The 21814-nt window shown below is 39.1% G+C and overlaps 1 protein-coding gene across 3 annotated transcripts in view; it reads right to left on the reverse strand.

Moving 5' to 3' along the window:
• Skap2 (src kinase associated phosphoprotein 2) overlaps window positions 1–13532 on the reverse strand; it is a 170614-nt gene extending 157082 nt beyond the window's left edge. For 2 of the 3 annotated variants that reach the window (XR_004121993.1, XM_031381908.1), the window contains exons 1-3: window positions 13290–13532; window positions 4622–4727; window positions 4038–4063 (exon numbers count right to left, since the gene is read on the reverse strand). Coding sequence is in view for 2 of the 3 variants with exons in the window: in XM_031381908.1 (XP_031237768.1) it covers window positions 4038–4063; window positions 4622–4727; window positions 13290–13356 (199 nt within the window). In the remaining variant the exon portion in view is untranslated. The remainder of the gene's footprint in view (window positions 1–4037; window positions 4064–4621; window positions 4728–13289) is intronic. The other variant, XM_031381907.1, reaches the window with a different exon arrangement.
• Between the last annotated feature and the right edge of the window lie 8282 nt (window positions 13533–21814).

Genomic DNA, 21814 nt, shown 5'->3' on the forward strand with positions numbered 1-21814 from the left:
AGAAAACATCTAATAAAAAAAGAAAGGAAAAAAAAAAAGATTTTCCTCTCATTCTTAGAAGGCCAACTTAGAGCCAACAGACAATAAACATAACTCACACCAAACTGAGGCAGAGATTCGAAATAAGGGCATCATTTCTCCAGGACTACCTTGGAAATAGGCTCCTACCATTACAGGCCCCATTATCTCAAACATGCTTTAACACACTTGTACAAGCATGAGGAGGGAGAGGGGTGGAATGGAACTCCTCGAGTTTAATTTGCTCAGATTTCATTATGGAGTTAAGTTTCAATTGAGAATATACTACGTTAGAAAATTAAACCCAAAGACTGACTCTTCCATTAGTCTGAAGACTCCACTAGGACAAACTAAAATATATCCCCTCTTACCTAACAGTCTTGCTATTTTTACAAAGTGGTCCACTAATAAGCTTAGATAATACAAATGAGAAGGTCAGTGGAAATTGCTTTCTAAATAAATCTGTGCATATTTAACAATACTGATAGAGTTGTAAGGACAAAAATCTATTAAATTTTGTTCACAGTTAGAGGGGAAGGGACTCTAAAGGAGAAAGTAAGGGCTCTAAAGCTGCCGCATCTAAAGCAATCCCATTTAAAAACTAGATGCTGGCCCAGTGCTGGGGCTCTGCCGGAAGTACATGGCTAGTATGCTGGCCCAGCACAGGAAGGGCAAAAGGCTGGGAGGTAAAAAGCTAGATACTAATAACTACAAATTTGAAAATTATTCTCTTGAAATGGTATCCCACTTAATATCTACTTTTTAAATGACTTAGACATTTCTAAAAACTTCTTTCAAAATTGAACTTCTGAATCAAGATTAACTTCAATCCTCTTGAGAAATGAAGTCACAATGGAGAATATACACTGGGAAAAACTTACTGACCATCCACCATGTGTTACATTAACTTATTCTGATAAATCTAGAAAGAAAGCAATACTTAAATCGGCACTGAGACTAATACAAGGTGAAAATGTAACTAGAGTAAGACTCTTTGTGATAGACCTAATATGTATTAGAAAATTCTAGCTAACAACTTTACAAAAATAGTAATATGTAAACTGAAAAAAAAAATAACTATCTTAAGTCACTTTAAGAGACCTGTGACAGAGAACAATTATAAAATAACAATGTATTATGGGTAGGGTAGGGTATATCTGTGATCCTAGCTCTTGGGAGGCAGAGATAAGAAAATCCTGAGCTAGAGGCTGGCCTGGGCTACAAAAAGAGATGCTGTCTCAAAAAAAATTCATATAGCATAATTCCACCATAATTGCACAAAGACTTAGGGTTAGGGTTCAGGAGATCACCTGACAACATCAGGATATTTTCAACTATGATAGTAGCATTAGTTACCTATCTTGCTCTAGAATTCCAGAGTTACAGGGACCTTTTTATTCTACATGAATAGGTAATGTTTCTAGTGAATAACAGGGACTATACCAAGCACACTGTTTTCTGCCTAGATTCAAATCTTTACTAAAAATTAAGGCATTTAGATAAACAACTGATAATTATTCTAAAGTTACAACTTGACAGACCTCAACGGGGAATCTATGCTCAATTACATAAGGAGAGCCTTCAAAATTCAAACCAGTGGGAACTTTTAAAATATTATCTTCCTTTGGAAATGAATATAAATAATAGAAAAGCTAGTGGTAAGCCTCGGCATTCAAATGCCACTGCAATAAAGCAAGCTATCCTTAGTCAAAGAAGAAACACCAAAGGAAATAGTCTCAGATCTATACAACTGAAGGCTGCAACTATCATATCAGTCCAACTAATTTTAAAGAGTGAACACTTCAACTTGTAGACTGTGCTTTGGTAAATCCCAAGATGGGAGATTTCCTACAATGCAGGGGAAGGAATGACAAGAGACAGTAAGACAGAAAAAGACATCTGTGAACATTACAGAAATTAGTAACTATCCTTATAAATGAGTAACTCTCAGTTAACTCATTTTGTTTAAGAACTTTCTACCTGGAGGACCTCTTTCTCACAATAATGATATTAAAATTAACCTACCACTGGCTTGTCAAAGGAGGGAAAACAGAATATAAAGGTGAAACCTGTTTCTCTTCAAGTCTCTTGACCCTATCTTGACAAGACAGCAGTGGGAGGAAGCAGGGAGGGAAGAAAGCAGAGGACATGTACACACAGGATCATGACCCAGATGCCTAGGAGAGACTGGAAGCACAGACAGCAGCATCAAAACCACTTGGAACTGAATTCCTTCAGAGCACAGATCTTTGAAAAAAGGTGCATGCTGGGTAACCACTTTGCAACCATTAAGTCTGTGTCTTTCACTGATCCTAATAGGGTAGAAAATGGTCGGTTTAGAACAAAGCTGAATATATTGTGAGGGTGTGATGGCATAAAATTACTCAGCTTCTCATATTTCTCCAAGGTATACATCTAATTTATCCATAGGCTTACTTTGTGCAGGCACTCTCAGTGATTAGTTAACTCAATTCAGCAGTATTGAGCTGCAAATGACTTATTTGGAGGAAAATGATTATGGGGAAATCTCTGAATTCCACATTATTTGAACACTTATTCTAGGCTCATTTTTCAATTTCTATCAAATACTGTATAAACTGTATAATACTGTATATTCTTTAGAGACAAAGAATGTATCTCAGTAATGTAATTTTAATATCCACACACCTGAACAAGTTCTAAAACAGAATCCCAAAGGGAAAGCATGCAATTATACAATGGCTTCCCATTATCATGCCTTCTTAGCTTAAAATTTTTTAATGTCCAAATAATTAAGCCACAATGAGAGTTCAGCAAATAATCAGTGCAACAATATATGCCTTTTAAGAAGAGGTAAGACCTGGTATCTATTATTTCCTCACAAATAATGTATTATATTTAAAAATCATCATCAAAATGTATAAACCCATTTGTCCATTCACCTAAGTAAATGCAATAGGATTAAGGCCAAGTTTAAGATTCCCTGAGGCACACAACTGTAAGGAAGGAGGAGACATTGTCTGCTCTTATCTGCATTTTAGTATGGCAAAACTTCTCTTAGTCCACTGGGATCACACCAATACTGACTGAAAGAAACTGTGACTGCCTTGAAACTGGGGGTGTGTGGGGCTAAAAACTTGGTGTCCTAAAGCTATGGCTGTCCTCTCACTGCAGACAGCTCAAATGGGAATTAATGTTAGGACCCAATTAGAGGGTGTCACACTATCTTCTTGTCCAGACTTAGAAACTGGTTCAACAGATTAGCAGACCTCATATTGTCATCTTCATACTAACACTCACAAGCTGAAGGTCATGAGCTGTGGATTAGCACCTTGGAAATAACAACAGGATGCAGGTCCTCTCAAAGAGTTGAAACTATGAAGTACCTGGAAGTTCCAGTGCTGAGCAACAGTCTCTCAAGTCAAAAGGAAAATGGTCAGCTTACCAGTACTACTACATACCTCAAAAACAAGGAACCCAAACGCCCATCTCTAAAAACTTCTAAAATACGCATTTATTCAAATCAAAAGAACCAAAATAAAGATTGGCATTAACAAGCATGTTATTTATGCCGTCAAATAAAATTTGTACCTATTTTTACCCATCCTTTAAAATCATGACCTAAGGGCTAGGGACATATAGCTCATGGGAGTGTCTTGCTTAGCACATGTGAATCCTGTGTTCCATCTCCAGTGCCACAAAACCACAAAGCACCTGCACCCCGTAAGACAATCTCTGTGGTGTGAGACGGCAAGAGGTGACAGCTTAGCTGGGGTCATCTAAGCACTCTGCTGGAGCTGCAAGTGCATGCATGTACTTACATTCCTACCACTTACAAACACAGGACCTAAGACGAGGATTCTACACATAGAATTCTAGATCCGCTTCTCAATATTCCTCTCAGCAGGGGGAGCTAGCACTCTCATCTTGAAGGTCTAAACACATACTATGGAACTTAAAATTTTGATTCCAACTACTTCAGAACTTGAGACTACCTTATTGAAAATCTCCACCAAAGAAAATTAAGATTTGAAATTTACCTTTGTCTTGAAATTCCTGAAGATAGCTGCAAAAATAAATAAAATAAAACATTTAAATGTGGTTAAAAATCAAGGCAAGGTTTAATTAGTAACAATATTTCAAATCCAAAATCTATATTACAAAATCTAGAAAAAAATAAAAAACTTCTGTCCCGAAATGACAATTCCTAAAGGCTTACAAATTCATAATACATACATTTAAGTATGGAAAAAGAAAATTTTTATCAAGACCTAATAATAGAATATATCTTCAATATCTATATTTATTTATTTATTTAATGCAGTAACAGTTTAAAGACTTTTTCAAAGTCTGAGGTACTTTCCACATGGATATTAAAATTTCCAAATACGTCCTCAGATGTTCAAAATAAATGCTTAGCATTTTGGTAGCATACTTAGAAAAAAATATATAACTATCAACAAAAATGATATCTGCACTTGAAACTATTATAGTGGAAATATATTCCGTCCTTTAAAAATACTTAACATTAATAAACCAGAACATAAGACTTAACTCCATAATAAACATCAATTACAGAGTTATTTCCAAGTAAGAAATTAGTAATAAAAGGCAAGTGACTTACACAGACTTTACATCTTTTATCTTCTTAATGAGAGATTCTCTCTTTTCCTTTGCTTTCTTGGATAAATTTTCTCCTTTCAGTGTGTCAGCCACAAATGTTTCAACATCTAAACCATGAAATATAAAAACAGTATACAAATTATAGAAAAGAACCTTTTCTGCGAGAAGACAAATAGGTCAATGATGGTTTCTACACTTAAGTGTTAATATCTGTGCACTCTATGGTAGTTATTTTTCAGTCCGAAGCATAGCAGTTGAAGTACAGTTCAAAACTAAGTTGGACAAATCAGTTCACCACTTAGCTAAATAAAATCTGTATATTATACTGATGCTTAGCACAGCAAATGCTATTTGGATGTTTGGCATCATTACACTAGGAAGAAACACACAAGTTTTAATAAACTATGGCGCCCCATAAAACAAATTCTCTTCTACAAAGCAAGCGCAAAGCTTTCCTGCATATGCTACTATTGCTTTACAGTTATTTTTTAAGTTGCCCTAAGAACAAGTCACAGTATTTTATAAAGATGAGCTAAAGCCTCTGACAACACTTTGCTTTTCCCAGTGCAAACTATTTTCAGGAACTCATAATATCTAATTTTTAAAGGAAAAAATAAATCCCCTTTTTTTTTTCTAGCCAAGATTCTCAAATCATACCCTCCTCCTTGCTACCTGCCCCACCCATGCTGGCTACCTTCAAGTCAAATGACAATCGGTTGGCTTTTGCTTTCCACCCTACTTTTATCTACCTGGAATACTAGTTAAGTAAAGAAGTGAAAAAAATGGGTTCTTCTACTATTTAAAAATATAGTGTCTACGAAACAGATTTCTATGGCTTTATATAACATTCCCCAAGTCTCTTCTGAAATTTTAGTAAACTCTTAAATATTGTGTTGGCTGGTTCCTTTCCTATAGAGTTTCAACAAGTCTTTGCTGGTTTAATTCCTAGATATCATCATTATTGTTTATAAAATATCAGATAGCTTACACATATTTTATTTTCAGAATTTCATGGCTCACTTTAAAATATCTCCTAGAGAATTATATTAAAATCTTAAACCAATCACCTACATTCCATACCAGAAAGATGTGTGACTTAACTTTCTTTTTCTCTAACTACTTTGTTCCCTAACTTACATTGGTAAAAAGATCAAAACATAATATTACACATAAGTACTGAAAAGTGCAATAACCTCAATTGTATTTATAGTTAACCATTTAAAACCTACTATATAGCCTAGAATCTAATCAGTTTTAAATTCCTGGCTACAGAAAGTATTTTGCTTCAATGAGAAACATGGATGAAGCTACTACAGATTCATAATAAATGCAAATTTTTTGCTAAGCCAATAATGTAAGGGGAAAATAGGATTAAAACATGAAACAATCTCTTAACAATAAGTATATGCTAAAAGTATCAAATGAAATGAAAGCAAAATGTCCTGGCTCCTCTTTCCTTCTGTGGCCCCTAAAATATGGAGGGAAGAGGCAGAGGCAGAGGTCAGCCAACCTGGGACAAATTCTCAAGTGGGTTCAAAAGAGTAAAAAACTTGAAGCAGCAGCTTCTACCCACAGGAGCAGGAGCAGGCCACCTTTTGGACAAGCCTACTGTAGCTGAAAGAGATCACTAGCTTCCCTAGTATCCACCCACCCATACAGTAACTTTTAAAAAAGTGGACCAAGAGAGGGCTACTGCTGTTAGCCCTCTCGAACCCACTCTACACTTGTAAGACTCACAGGCACATAGACTGGTGAACAGTCTGCTTAATGTTATTTTCATTCAATGTTTGTCTTTAATTCCCTCTTCCACGAGTATTTAATTGCCTATTTTACATTTTCATTATGCAATCCCAGTTTAAACAAACAGGATCTATTTTCTATCTCCGGAAGCAATAACAAAACAAATTACTGCCCAAGAGTTATTTCTTTAAAAGGTCATTTCAGTTTTATAAAAACTCAGAAAGCAACCACAAAAAACCGCTGCATGCTCAACTTGCTGTTTCCTAAGAGCCTACCCAATGTGTACTGAAAATGGGAACCCATCCCTCTATTTTGAGAAAACATTTGTTGAAAGAGTGTAGGAAAAATCCGAATTTCTCAAGGGGGAGGGCTGGGTATAGAAAACATCTATACTTTTAAAATGATACGTTTAATGTATCTATTCCCAAGATTTTTCCAAGAAAATGCCTTAAAAGCTATTAGAACGATTTTTCCAAACATTGGCTTTTTCGATAATTCTCCAAAAGGATACAGTGAACTGGGGTGGTGTTTAACGAGAATTTTAGCTGGGAAAATCTGTAATAGTCTGGTTTGTTGGTTGCCCGTAGACTTGGTTGGTATTTAAGCTTTTGAAGTCTTAAAATATACACTGCGTCAGATCTAACGGATGAAATATGCCAGCCTGCGCTGGCAGCAAATGCTGTACTGCGCAGCTTGCCGACTTTTCTCCCTAGCGCTTTTGCCAGCCCTGGAACAGGGATCACAGACCAGGCTGTCCTGGGGTGCCCCAGCCTTGCCCCCAGAAACCAGCCCAAACCCAGCCAGCCTTAAACCTCAGGCTCTTGTCCACATAGCTGGGAACAGAGAGCTGGGCACAGAAAGCAGCTGAGTTTGGGACAGCCACGCTAGACAAATGGGGCTGGATCTGCGGCTTTGTACCTCAAAGCCAGAGTAATATTTCAAAAGGCAGCAATAAAACTCTTGGGTAAATCAAGCGCTCCTCTGGCTGGTTGGAAAAGAGATTTGAAGCTTTTTATTGTGCTCTAAATAGCCCTGCAAATGGTGAAATAGCCTGCCGCGGTAAGTAGCAAGCCGCTGTGGCCCTTTTTTACCTTCCTTTAGAGGTCGTGTCCTCCTGTTCATATGTAGATTTCACTGACTGCTTTCTGTAGTTCCAGGGAACTTGGTAATTTGACTACACGAAAAGGTCAGCCTGCGCAGGCTGGCCCCTGAGCCCAGGGACCTAGACTCCCTTTTTCTCCGAAGGAGAGGTTTTATTTTACCCACGGGCGCCAGCCACGGAAAAGCGGGATTGAGAGGTGGGAGGTGGCTACTGGGCTTCTGCCAATAAGGCCTGGAAAAGAGGGTACCACCAACGCAATAGCCTGATGGTACCCCACCGGTCTTAAAAGCTGCTGGTCAGCACAGCCTGCATCTAACAGCAGAATCACCTCCACTTCCATGCGCCTCAACTACAAGTTAGCAACCGGAAAAAGTTATCTCAGGGAAAGTAAACATGGTGGTAATTTCTGCTCCTGTTACACCTTAACTTTGTCAAGAGTAAGTCGTCCAGTGGGAACAGCTGTAAAAATCTGGGGCAAGGCAGCTGAAAGATCAGATTTACAACTGCTTTTGTCCATAAATGTTAAGGTCTGAAAACAAAATTAAAAGATGACGTGTTCTGGCTCAGCAATCCTTGTACAGTTACATCAGAGAACCACTCAGCAGACAACTGACCTCTGAGAAGTAAGCACTTAAACACCCTGCCCACTGAATGGTTCTTCCAGTCTACTTTCTGTTTTCTTTCTCTTTGTACACTCGAACCCCTAGGAAAATTGCCACCCTGTCTTTCACTAAACTGAGTGAGGACAGGTATCACACTCAGACATACACACTTTTTTTTTTAAAACCATCTTCCACGGTAATCCAATGGTAAAAAGGTACAAGAACAAAAGTCTTCCAATGATAAACTCCTCCACGAGGCAGTGAGAGTTCAGCACCTGTCCTCATTAAGCCCCACTCTGGAACAGCCTAGAATAAGGGCTGCAGCCTGGAGGTGGAGAACAAGGCAACCTCCGTCTTCTATCTAATGCACACACACACCACCACCACCTCTGTGCTAGCCTGAATCTGCCTGCCTAAAGGAGAAAGCAAGAACTGGGCTGAGCCACCATTTGCTGAGTCTCACATCAATAAAATAACTGGTCCCCCAGATGGCTTTACTACTTAATTCCATGGGTCTCCATACTTTACGGTGGGAACCAGATTTTACTTTGTTCGCTGAGCTGTCTGTCTCCCCAACTTAATGTGTTAACTTAAAGCCTACACTTTCAGCTGCCATAAGAACAGAATCACATTTTCTGTTAAAACAGGGAATGGTCTGACCAAACAGCTAACCGAGGAAAATATAAAAATCAATTCAACTAGGCACATGCAGATCAATGGAGCAAAATATCCAAAGTTGGAAACTGGCTAATTGAAAATGTATTGATTGTTCTAGCCAATGCCTTCCCCTGGATTACCTTGCACTTTCCCATGCTACTGCTGAACTGTGGACTTTTAAACACACAGCAAGAGACATGGAGAAGCACAGATCACCAAGTGCAAGGGGTGAAGCAAATTTGAGTTTTATAATCCAATCAGCTACAAAATTCTCAAAACTAACGATACGAGCTAAATGGTTTATTATGATGAAAGGCTGGGCTGTTGAAAGATAAGGCTAGCCATCTTTCACCCTCTTTAGGTTTATCTAATCAAAATCTTTTCACCACACACTTCAAAGGAGCCACAGTGAGTAACACATTCGTCTGAGATTTACACTATACCCACCCACCATTGGGTAGCTTCTAATGTAATGTGCTCAGAATGTGATCGGAAGAGAAACGTAAACTCAGTGGGATGAAAAAGATAGACTTGGCTTTAATTGAAAAAGACAAACTAAATAAATAATGAGGATATAAAACCTAGCCTGTGCCACTTTTATCACCCATATATGACACTTAATGTTCAATTTATGGGCAACAACTGAGCTGTGTTTCAAACCAGCAGAGCCTTTCCCTCTGGTGCACTTACCTTCTTTGTACAAGTACTTCAAGGCAAGTCCCAGCAGACACAAACATACTTGGAAAGTTCACTTTTTAGTACATTTATATGTTTTGAAAGAAACTAATGCTGATTAAGATTAGATTAATTATTTAAAATGCACATACTATCAAGAGCCTTACTTAGTAATCCAAGGTAAAAATACTTTCACTGGAAAACCTTGCTAAAATAGGCCCCCAACAAGAAAAAAGAAGGCATTTTACTCTTAAGTAAATAGATAAGTAATTTTCCTAATGCTACCTCTTCATTTACAGATTCTATCTGACCCAGACAAAATCTCTATAAACTTCTGGTCCCTTGGTTTACAAAGTCCTCTCCGCGTTTGTAGAAGGAAAGATCTTAGAGGTGCCATAGGCTGATTTCGCTTTCAGATCCAATGTTCTTTTATCAACTTTATCCTCATTAGTTACTGCTGCCAAAAAATGGGAAGGCTTGTCCTTGCTCTGTTGGATAATCCAGGTACTAAGAAGAAGGTGCCTATTGGTGACTCAGTAGGTGGCACTCTTCCCTTTGCATACTCAGCCAGTGCTTCAGAAGGAAGCTCTGGGATACTAGGTATACTAGTATACCATCAATAATTCTTATAAGGAAAATAAAACTAAAAGGTTGACCAAATTATAAATAGAAATTGGAAAGGTGAGAAACAAGCCATACTACACTTGGCATTGAAAAAAAACCCTACCTCAGTTTCAACTGAATTGCATTCTTTATCAAGTGCCCCTAACAGTACTATCTATTACACTATGTGAAGGTGCAAAAAAAAAAAAAAAATGTTCCCCCAACAGGGGGGAAAGGCACTATTTCTAATCAAAACTGCCATCTGAACGAATCTCAAGGTCACTTTGCTGAAACCATATAGTCCCTTTCTTACCGTTTGTTCAATTTGGTTTTAATTTTTCAGTGCACTGACAGTTATTTTTTTCTAGCAGTGGTTTTATTTTCTAATTTATTAAGAAGGTAACACTTCCCGTTTAAAATCTGTTGTCATGATATGAATGGATGAGAATGAGTCCTGATTTCGAACTACCAACAACCCCATCCTTACAGGGTGATTAGATAAATGAGAACTGCAGGCAGCAGGCAGCACTCCCAGGACCGTTCACCTTCTTGCCTGCTCGAGGAGAGCTCACATAAATCAAGACCATTCTTGCTATTAGTCCTAGTCAAAATATTTGGGTATAGGGTAAGATTAAATGGCCAAGGCTTGGGGCTATCCTTTGGTTTGAATTATCCAGGATAAACCTGTTCTTTCATTGTTTGGGGGTGAGGGTGTCAAACAAAATTCAACAAAATTTTATATAAACTGTACTAAAAAAGAATAATTTAACATTTCTTAATTTTTAAAAAAAAATAAAGGCATTCAATTTTTAGTACATTGAGTCTAGAAAAAATATAACTGTTCAAACTATTGTCATTTTCTCAAGGATATTATTAATTGAGAGTTAAGAATAGCAACTTTATTTTTGCATTTCCATACAGGTTTTTTTAAAGGAAAGGCATGAGAAGAGGACAGATACTGAAATGGTAGTTAAAAGCTACTATAATCAGAAAGCAAAAGAATGACAAAGAAAATCCATGATTACAAAAAAATAAATAAATTTGAGCACCTATCTCAGCAAACACTTGTGTGACATCTGATAATTTGGAAGATGAGTGTAGGAAACATAAAGTGAGATGTTTTCTTTCTTCTGAAAGCACAGGATTTGAAACTCCTGTAAATGTTGGTTTCTATCTAATGTGCCATGCATTTTAAGAGCCTTGACTGCTTACAACTACCAGGACCAATATCTCTTCAATTTAAAAAAGAATGCACTCTCTTTATACCTATATATCATAGAGCTATGCCAGCAATATCTCTAAAATCCAAATCATATAATTTTACAATTCTAAATTGTATTGTGCACTTTCCCCCCAGAACACCTGAGTGATGGGCTTGTCCTCATCCTGCTTCCCCACAAGATTCAAGGGACAAATGACGACTGAGAGCATCTAAGGATATTAATTACACAGAAAATCTTAACAACTTTCTTTGAAAGCTTGTTTAAAGTTGTTTTAAGCTGTGAAGACTGGCTCATTTTACTATATTCCTTTACTACATATCACACCCATGAGTTAAAAACATCTTCTAAGAATAAAATGTAATGCAAACTTGTAATCTGCTAAGTTATTGTTGTGATATTTGTTTTTAATCCCTCATGTATTTTATAAAAAGATAATTTCAAACATTATGCTAGTTCAACCTCTAACTTAAAAGATGGCAGAAATATACAGAAAGTTAGATTTAGCAGGTAAATGTCTAATCCTGAGCTCTTTACATGATACTCGAGAGAGCTATAAAAAAAAAAAAAAAAATCTGTAATCTGGGAGGGTCATAGGAGGGTCATCCTATGATATGTAGTCACATATCATAGGATGTTGGAAGAATGACTGTGGGTCTACATGATAGCCTACCTACTAAAGGAGTTGTCAAGCTTTACAAGCTAAACCAGGATTTTTTTTTATTTTTTTAATTACAAATATGAACCTAGAACAACCTGAAAACAATGACATTTCTGGAACATTTTTCTGATCTAATTATTAAGATATTTTTCTAAACAGGCAATTCCCACATTGCCCCACCCCCTCAAAAATGTTAACTCTAATGAGACAAAACTGGTCTTCCTCTAAGCTCTCCTATAAGTAAATAAAACACTTCCTTAGATCAGCATCGACAGTTCTTTCATCCTTTCTCTTAGTGGTATCCATTAATGATAAGAAGCATTTCTCAGTGACATAGCACAGCCTCACACTGCATCATGTTCATACAAACACAAATCTCCATCCACACATGATGCAAACAACGGAACAGTTTAACAAGGTATTATATATGATGCTTGGTCTCATACTGTTACAACAGTAACTTACTAGTTCAAATGTACCTTTTAGATTGTTTTTAACGATTAAAATACACAGTTGACAGCACAGGTAGCCAAGCAAAACTTTTTAATTCTATTATCCATGTGGAAATTGAAAGAAATATTTTAGAGACAACCAAACTAAAATGATTTCAATTTCATATGTTAGCATCTACAAGACAAAGTGCATACGATGGTATTCACGGCCATCATGATAGGTGAGACTTGTGATACTCTAAGAAAATGTATTTTCTACTTTGTGCAGAGCTATGGAGCTTTTTTTTGATGCTTAGTGGAAATACACACCTCCAGACATTGCTGACCTAACTGAGGAACTGGGGAACCACATTTCAACTCCAAGTTCCTATAAATGGGAATGTAAAACGGAAAAGGGGAAGATGAGGGTGCAAAGATGAAGTTCCTTGATCACATGACACAGGAAGTAGGACTTTTAACACATCCTTTTTCACTTTTAATAGTTACTACTGAGGCTGAAGAAATAGTGGCTATTTGAAAATCGGGCACTCTTCAAAACTATACAATGTTTGACCTGACTGTTCAAGAAAATGGGGGTGGGGGTTGGAAACAGTATCTTTTCGCCTCCTAACTCCCAACACCTGTGGCCCTGCAGAGTCTTTGCAGGCACCTGCACCCAGGAACTAGTGCTTGGACATCTACCTTCGCAGTTCTCAAACTTGCATTCATCAACATTTGCTGTCCATCTCCCGCCCTCACATTCGGATCTTCACGAAACGCAAACTGTCCGGCTCTCCAGGGAGGACCCGCACATTTCAGCATACACACCCACTCCCTTCTAGTCTCCGCAGCCCAGTCCCCCTACACGGCCCGCCCCCACCGCCCGCAGAGGGTGAGGACTAAGCGCTTCTGTCCCTGCCGGCTCGCCGTCCCCGCGCCCCCGCCCCCAGCGTCACCGCCCCCTTCCCCACTCTTTACCTGCCAACAGGTTCCTAATTTCCTCAGGGAGAGGGCCGGGAGAGGAGGTATTGCTGGGGTTGGGCATGGTAGTGGCTTGGACCTAGACTCTCAGTAGCGGTCCGAGTAAGCACCGAGGGGCTACGACTCTGGACACAGCCTGGCCGAGACTACCAACAAGGAAGTCACTGGCTCTCCAGCCAGCGGTCGCTGGACGCCGGGCCCTGCCCCGCCCAGCCCGGGAGAACGGGGCGGGGCTATGGGTGAAGGGGCGGGGAGACAGACCTTAAAACCTGACTGCGCTTGCGTAGGCCTTCCTTTCTGCGTGTCCAAAGAAAGCGCCTCCGGGAAGGCCACGCCCACATACCTCCAGGCAGGCCACGCCCATACACGGAAGCGAGCAGGAGGCGAGGCCTCAGAAGGAAGGGAGCGAATTGGAGCTACGTCACCTGACCCGGCCTTGAAGCTCGTCCGCGCCATTTTCGTTCCTGGTACCTCAGTCACACCTCTCTTTCTCCGAGATTCCGGAAAATATCGCCTCTGCAAAGCTTAAGCACTTTCCCGTTAAGGGGCCATCTAAATAGCGGCCGTTCGCACCAAGGTTTAAACCCCTCTTCTGGTAACTCACCAAGAAGTTTCCACCGTAACGCCCCAACTATCATGGCTTTCTTTGTCCCATTGGATGAAGGTAACGAAGTCCCATTTTCCGCCAGTCCTTCCTGAGAGTCCTAGACCTAAAACGGCGGAGCGTTCGCTCTGACTGAAGGAGTGGTAGACGCCCTTTTAGGGTCAGGCACCAGATTTATGGGGAAGTGTACCAGAAAGCCACCTGTCCCGCTGCCCACTCTAAGTATTTTTTAAGTCTCAAATAGTGATTAGAATAGTAAAAATATAAAATCTGTTTTCTTCAGTGTAGTCAGCAAAGGTTGAGTCTTTCAGTCTTACACGTTTAAACTTAAAATCCAAAAAGTTCTGGATCCTGTAGTCTTTAAATTGTGTGTGTGTGGAAATAATTCCATTCAAGTGCCATCACCCTTTACAATTCCTTAAAACCTACTGTGCAGACATATTTGTCATGAAAGAAAAGGAAGCTACCAGACCTACTAAAGAATACAAAAGAGGCTGATAAGAGTCTTCAAACTGACAAAGGAAAACATTTTGAATGTAAAGTGTGTAGTTTTTTAGTAAAAATATACTTAGAATAGTGGCTAATGATATACCCCAAGTTGTACCTTCCATCTTTCCTTTGGCCAGGCACATTATTTTCAAAATGACATATGAATACCACCTACCTACATTGGTAGAAACAGTGGCTATCGTTTATTATTTCTCCTAGGTACTAAAAGTTGTGTTCAGAACATTGTGTCAAAGCTCCAAACAGAGGTAGGTTTGTAGGAGGCGCAGTATGGTGTGCGGAAAGGGGGTGCCTCTGCGAGATGTGCTGAGGCATCCCTTCCCCCTGAGGTACCAGCCACCCGAATAGTATAGAATATAGAATAGATTTTATTTAGGTCATGGGAATGGGAGTTGAGAGAGTAGAGACAGAGAAAGGCTGGGAGGGGGAGGGAGAGGGAGAGGAGGGAGGCCAGCCATGAGCACATGGAGAGTGAGGGGAGGTAGAATGGGGAGAAAAAGGGTAAGGAGCAGGAGCAATAGGAGAAGAGAAGGGAACAAGAGAGAGAGGAGGTGGCAAGCAACCCCTTTTATAGTGAGTCAGGCACACATGGCTGTTTCCAGGTAACTGTGGGGAGGAGCCTAGACTAAATGCCAACCCAGTACCCTCCAGCTTTCTTCTCTTTTTTTAATTTATTTTTTGTTTTCAAGACAGGGTCTACAGCTTTCTTATTTAAAAAAAAAAAAATTTATTGTTTTGTTTTCAAGACAGCGTCTCTCTATCCTAGAACTCAGTATGTAGACCAGGTCATCCTTAAACTCACAGAGATCCACCTGCTTTTACCTCATGAGTGCAGGGATTAAAGGCTTCTGCCATTATCCCAGCTTTTGTTTTTTTCTTTTTTCCCTCCAGCTTTCTTTAGACCAATTTCTTTAGATTTAAGTCTGTCTTAGAATCACAGAGAGAAGCTACTAAGGTGTGGAATCTAAAGTCCTACCAAAGAAATTCCACTGGGCTGTGGTAGAGAACGTCTTTAATCCCAGCACTTGGGAAGCAAAGGCAGGTGGATTTCTGAGTTCAACACCAGCCTGGTCTACAGAGTGAGTTCCAAGACAGCTAGGGCTATTCAGAGAAACCCTGTCTCAAAAATACAAAAAAAAAGAAAAATAAAGAAAAAAAGAAATTCCAATTAAATGGAAAACAGTATCTAATGATTTGGTTTTGAGAACCATATTACTACTGTTTCCTAACTCCCAACAGAGTGAAATTTGTAATAAGTACCATCCTCAATTAGAATAATAGTCCTATTAATATTTCATAAAAAAGTCAGGGTTGGAGGACAGCTCAGAGTATCAGAGCATGTGCTTAGCATGTATAATTCCCAGCACCAAATGAATAAATACCTGTATTTTTTCTGATAGTACTAGTAAAAATTAAGACTCAAATGTACTATGACATTTATGTAATTCTCAAAGAGATGATATAAAACACCGATTTTAAAGGGGAAAATTGGAATGTTTAGGTGCCCGTGTCTTACAAAACAGCGGGAGCAAAAACTTAACAAATAAAACATGCATAATAATAACAAAAAAGACACATCAAAAGTGTCTGTTTAATCAAAATGGAATCCAAAGTCCCTGCCCAGATTAGCAATGTGATAAATTATAAAGAAGAGTTGAGAAAATTACAATTCCCTCTTGTGGAGTTAAAAGGGAATCTCATTCTTCTGACTTGAAAGAATCAAGAACTATTATTAAACTACAAACTCATCCACTTTTCTAAATAAGACTATTGCATAGACAGACTGTGTTAGGAAAGATTATCCCTCCCTTTACTGTAGTCTTACAGAATTCTCTGTCTTCACAGTTTTTATTAAGAGGCTCTAAATGTTTCAGTACTTTGTTGCCTTCAGATAGAACTGACTACATTTTTTTTATCCTTGTATTGTATCTATTTGTACTCTGCTTATTCCACAAAGGAATTGAGGTGATTTGCTCTGTATCAAATAGACAGCTCTCTAGAGTAGATCAAATGGACAGTGTCTACATGGCTTATTATGACAAGTCATTCTTGTTAGCAAGAGACAGAAAACTATTAAAATTGGCTTAAAATGTATAGCATCTTGGAGTCCAAATCAAAAAGACAATACCAGAAAATAGACTTTTTTACAAAACACATTTCCCCTATTAGAAAATCATTCTCAGACACAGACTAATGATGGATTAACTTAGGCAATGTTTTGCATATGCCATTATTTTTACTGTTTATTATTAAAGTTACTGAATTGGTTGTAAGATGGGAAAAGGAATAGAGAGGCTGGAAGAAATTATTCCTGTTTCTCTTGTTTTCATAACAAAAATTAGTAGAGAAATGAAATAGTACTTTTTATAATTTAGTTATATAATAATAATAATAATAATAATAATAAAAACTTTAAATCTCAACCCAAAAGAGACTGAGGCCTTCATACCATTCCACAGAAAAATACTAGACTCTAGGAACATCTCTTGATTTTTTTTCTCAAAAATAGATCATATAACATATAACAGGGAAACATGCTCCACTATGTTCATAGCAACCTTATTTATAATAGCCAGAAGCTAGAAAGAACCCAGATGTCCTTCAACAGAGGAATGGATACAGAAAATGTGGTTCATTTACACAATGGAGTACTACTCAGCTATTAGAAACAACAAATTCATGAAGTTCGCAGGCAAATGGATGGAACTAGAAAATATCATCCTGAGTAAGGTAACCCAGCCACAAAAGAACACACATGATATGCACTCACTGATAAGTGGATAATATCCCCCAAAGCTTGAATACCCAAGATACCATTCACAGACAATATGAAGCTCAAAAAGAAGGAAGACCACAGTGTGGATGCTTCAGTCCTTCTTAGAAAGGGGAACAAAATACTCACAGGAGGTAGAGGGTGGGAAGGACTTGGGAGGAAGAAAGAAAGGAGAGACAGAAAAGGAGGGGCAAAATCAGGTATGGGAGGAGACAGGGATGATATACAGAGGGTCAGGAATTTGAACAGAGGTGTGTAGCAATGGGGTATGGGGAAACTGGGGGTAACTACCAGCAAGTCCCAGATGCCAGGAAAGCAAGAGACTGCCAGGACCCAGTGGGGATGAGATTAGCTGAAATGCCCAACAAAGGGAAAGGAGAACCTGTAGAGGCCCTATCCAGAGGTTAGGCAAGGCCTGTTGGGGGAGGGGCACTCATTCATCTCCAAATTTTTAACCCACAATGGCTCCTGTCTAAAGGGAATACGGGGACAAAGTGTGGAGCAGAGACTGAAGGAAAGGCCATCCAGAGAATGCCCCACCTGGGGATCCATCCTATATACAGATACCAAACCCAAACACTATTGTGGATGCCAAGAAGTGCTTGTTGACAGGAGCCTGATATAACTGCCTCCTGAGAGGCTCTGACAGTACTCGACTAATACAGAAGTGGATGGTCACAGCCAACTATTGGACTGAACACAGGGACCCCAATGGAGGAGTTAGAGAAAGGACTGAGCAAGCTGAAGGGGTTTGCAATCCCATAGGAAGAACAATATCAACCAACCAGACAGCCCAGAGCTCCCAGGGAGTAAACCACCAAGCAAAGAATACACATGAAGGGATCCATGGCTCCAGCTGCATGTGTAGCAGAGGATGGGATTGTCCGGCATCAATGGGAGGAGAGGCCCTTGGTGCTGTGAAAGCTCAATTCCCCAGTGTAGGGGAATTGAGGCAGTAAGGCAGGGCAGTAAGGCAGGAGTGGGTGGGTGAGTGGGGGACCACCCTCATAGAAACAGGGGGAGGGTGAATGGGTAGGGGGTCTGGAGGAGAAACCAGAAAAGGGGATAATATTGGAAATGTAAGTATGTAAAATATCCAATAAAAAAGTAGATCCTCCATTTCAAAGAAAAAAAAATATATATATATCCCTAAAACTAAAACTAAGCCCCTTTTTATGACTTTCAAGATAAATGTAGAGTGCTGAATAAGGACATGCCCACAGACCTATATTTAAAAGAATATAAGTGTGCCTGGAAGAAAAGTAGACAATGACCAAACACAATTTACCTTTTTGTTTTTCCTCTCATCTTCATTTTTGGCTAGCTTTTGTAATCATATGAAGAAAGATTATCCTCAGGCATAAAATCTGTTGTTTAATTTGTCCATAATAAAAGTTAACAGTTTTTGTTACACACTTATGATGGTCAAGAATCCACAAGCAGATTGACATGATCTCTTTCATGACCTCTCTCATGAGGCTATTTGGCAGTCTTTCACAAATTTGACCATAGCTAAGAGGATCTGACTGAAGATAGCTCATTCATGAACTTCTGGCTGCCACCCGTTGTTCCTCTTTGGCCACTGGGAAAAGGCCTTAGTTCTTGACAACATAAGTTTTTCTTCAGGACAGATGAGTGCCCTTTCAATGTAACAGCTGCCTTTTCCAGAGCAAGTACCAAGAGATGAGGCAACCAAGACAGATTTGTGCTCTTGTAAGCTGAGTATATTAGACAAAAGAAGTAATTGAAGTGATATTTAGTTCTAAGTTTAACTCATTTTTTGAACCTATCTTTTAAAACTTGTGAACTTTTAAACCTGTCTTTCAAGTCATCTAGTAATAACTTGTAAAGGGTATTTAGAAATGAAGATCTGTTTCCTAACTATATCCATTTGAAGTTTCTATGCGTGATGTGAGTTTCTCATTTATATAGCAATAAAAAATAAAAAATTTCATTCCCATTGGAACTCATATGAATGTTTATCCACCCTAAAAGATGTGGTATTGAACTCAGTGAGAACCAGAAAATTCTGATAGAGCTAGCTCATGATTGAGCTTTTAGGTTCTACTTTCTTTGTCTTAGTTGTTTGTGCCAGAGATCTAAGTCACAGCCTATGCTTGCAAGGCAAGTGTCCTACCACTGAGCAACATTCCCAGCCTATGCCATAGCTATTACTCTTGTTAGTATAGTTTATTAAGATAGCAAGGCAGCAAATGCATCCACTCAAATTGCTGTCCCTCTTATTTGCACATACATGTACTCAGGTCCTTTTTAGGCCAATCATTTTAATATAAGAAGAATAAAGAGTTTTCCATGGATTGGATTTGAGTTCCAAGATGTTCTGTCTTTAGGATTCTGCCAGTTACAAATAAGATGAGAGAACCCTCATTCTAGTTCTGGACCTATCAGATAGTTGGTTCCTACCCAGCCATAACCCCCCTGTCCCTTTCCAGACTCAATGCTCAAACACACCTCGCCAGCAACCAACATAAGACCTCATGCATGCTAAGCTTCAACTGAGCCCTACCACCAGCCTAGCTGTAAGGTCAACTTGTTTAGCAACTAATCCTAACCTTTTATTCTACTTCTAACTGGCTCTGAGACCAAGTCTTAATTAAACCTACTTTCAGTAAAGGAACATGTTTGCTCTTGATTACATCTAGTCTTATCCCTATTAGGAACTGAATATTAAATTGATCCCCCCACAGATTGGTGTGTTTGAACATTTGGACCCCCAACTGGTAGTACTGTTTTGTAAAGTGTGGAAGCTTTTGGATCTGCGATCTAGTTGGCAGATAGAGGACCCAAGAGGAGGAGCTAGAAAGGAATAGCCCATCCTGAACCCTTGCCCCAAGCTCTCTGCTTCCCGACCGACACAATGTAACCAGCTACCTCATAGATGTCAAGCAGCTCTAGCTGTCAGGCCTTCCTGCCATGACAGACTGTACCCTCTCAAACTGGATTAAGTTGGGTTTTTTTTTAATACATTTTATCACCGGATAAGAAAAATGAATTCACTCAGTCTTATGCACAGGGGTTCTCTTCCACCTGGAGCTCCTGAGGAGAGAGGAACCTAAACCCATGTCACTCTCTCTCACTCGTCAGTCTCAGTCCCCAAGGCTCACTGAAGTGGAAATGTTTCTAGATACACTAAGATGGAAATGCATGCAGAGGTAATACTTCTTCATTATGATCTAAAGCTTAATGAGCACTGTGAACTGTTTTACTCCCGCTCTTCCCCATAGGTCACTTTGAGCATGAACAAATACACAGAAAACATCTCCTCCCCTTTAACTCTTTAAATCCAAGTCTCTGCTTTCTGCTTGAGAGGCCTGATGGCTGCCCTTGAAGATTCTATTTTATTTATGTTCATAACAGAGTTAGGAAGAGTCATCCTTCAGTAAAGGGTAAGGTGCGGGGCTGATTGTGTAATTTAAATTTCTCCAGCCCTCCTTTCTCAAGATGGCCCTGATCATCACTCCCTGACATTCTACCAATTCATTAAGAGTTTAAATGAGAAACTTTGGTCTTTGAAGCCGTGTCTTAGGGCACCTACATTTTCTATGCTGCAAGCTAGGCCTGGTAGCCCCCCATTTTTCCAGGTACTTAAGAGATGAGAAAGAAGAATGGTAAGTTCATGGCCTACGTTGACTAAAAGCTTAACACCAGCCTGGGGACTTAGTGACATTATCTAAAATAAGAAGTAAAAAATGAAGATTGGCGATATAGCTCAGTGGTAAAGTGCTTGCCTAGTAAGTGTGGGGTCCTAGCTTTGATTCCCAGCATGCCCCCTCAAAAAAAAGTAGTTTTGGATGAAAGATAACTGAGAGACTATTTTGTAGTTTAGGTTATATGATTCTTCTAGAGGATGGCTCTAAGACATCTCGTGTAAAGCGAGCAAGGTGTCTGTGGGCATATGTCATAGAGTGCACAATCTCCTGTCCGCATTTAGTGAAAAGATACAGAAGAACATGGCCACCATGTTAATTAAGCCCACAGCTGGGTTTCAGATGTACATAGCAGTATGAGCTATTTGCTGAATTTTCTCTAACATTGACTCAGATGAGTTACTTTTGTTACATGACTTTTATTTTTGTTTCTTTACTGTGGCAAGTAAAAACATGAATTTAGGTCAAGCAATATTTTCCAATATATTCCTAGAGATCACTTTATAGCTAAGTTAGCAGAAATTCTGCCACACAAAAGAAGTGAAACGGGTCTGCGTTGCTTTCCCTATGTCAGTATAAAACAGTGAGCTGAGACCAGGGCCCTTCCTGTTATTATAGTGTCCTTATTCTCACCAGGCATTTTTAAAATATCAAGCTGTCTACAGCAACAGCAATTTAGTGGGTTTGTGTTAATATATTCATGAAGGGTCTTGATGGATTTGATAACCATAAGCAGCTGTTAACATTAAATTGCCATTTAATTTTTTTCAGTGACTTTCAAAGTTGTCAATATTAAACAGTAGAGCCTTACAAATTACTACTCTAAGGCCAATAAGAATAACATCAAATATTATCTAAAGGCCTCAAACAAATTCTCTTTTTTTCTACAGTACGCCACTACTGAGAAAACAGAAACACAGAGACTCGTTGATCTCGGTCACTGAGCACTGCCTTGGGAATTTGCCCAAAC

This window comes from Mastomys coucha, unplaced genomic scaffold (genome assembly GCF_008632895.1).
Source record: "Mastomys coucha isolate ucsf_1 unplaced genomic scaffold, UCSF_Mcou_1 pScaffold20, whole genome shotgun sequence".
In the NCBI taxonomy this organism is placed as follows: domain Eukaryota; kingdom Metazoa; phylum Chordata; class Mammalia; order Rodentia; family Muridae; genus Mastomys; species Mastomys coucha.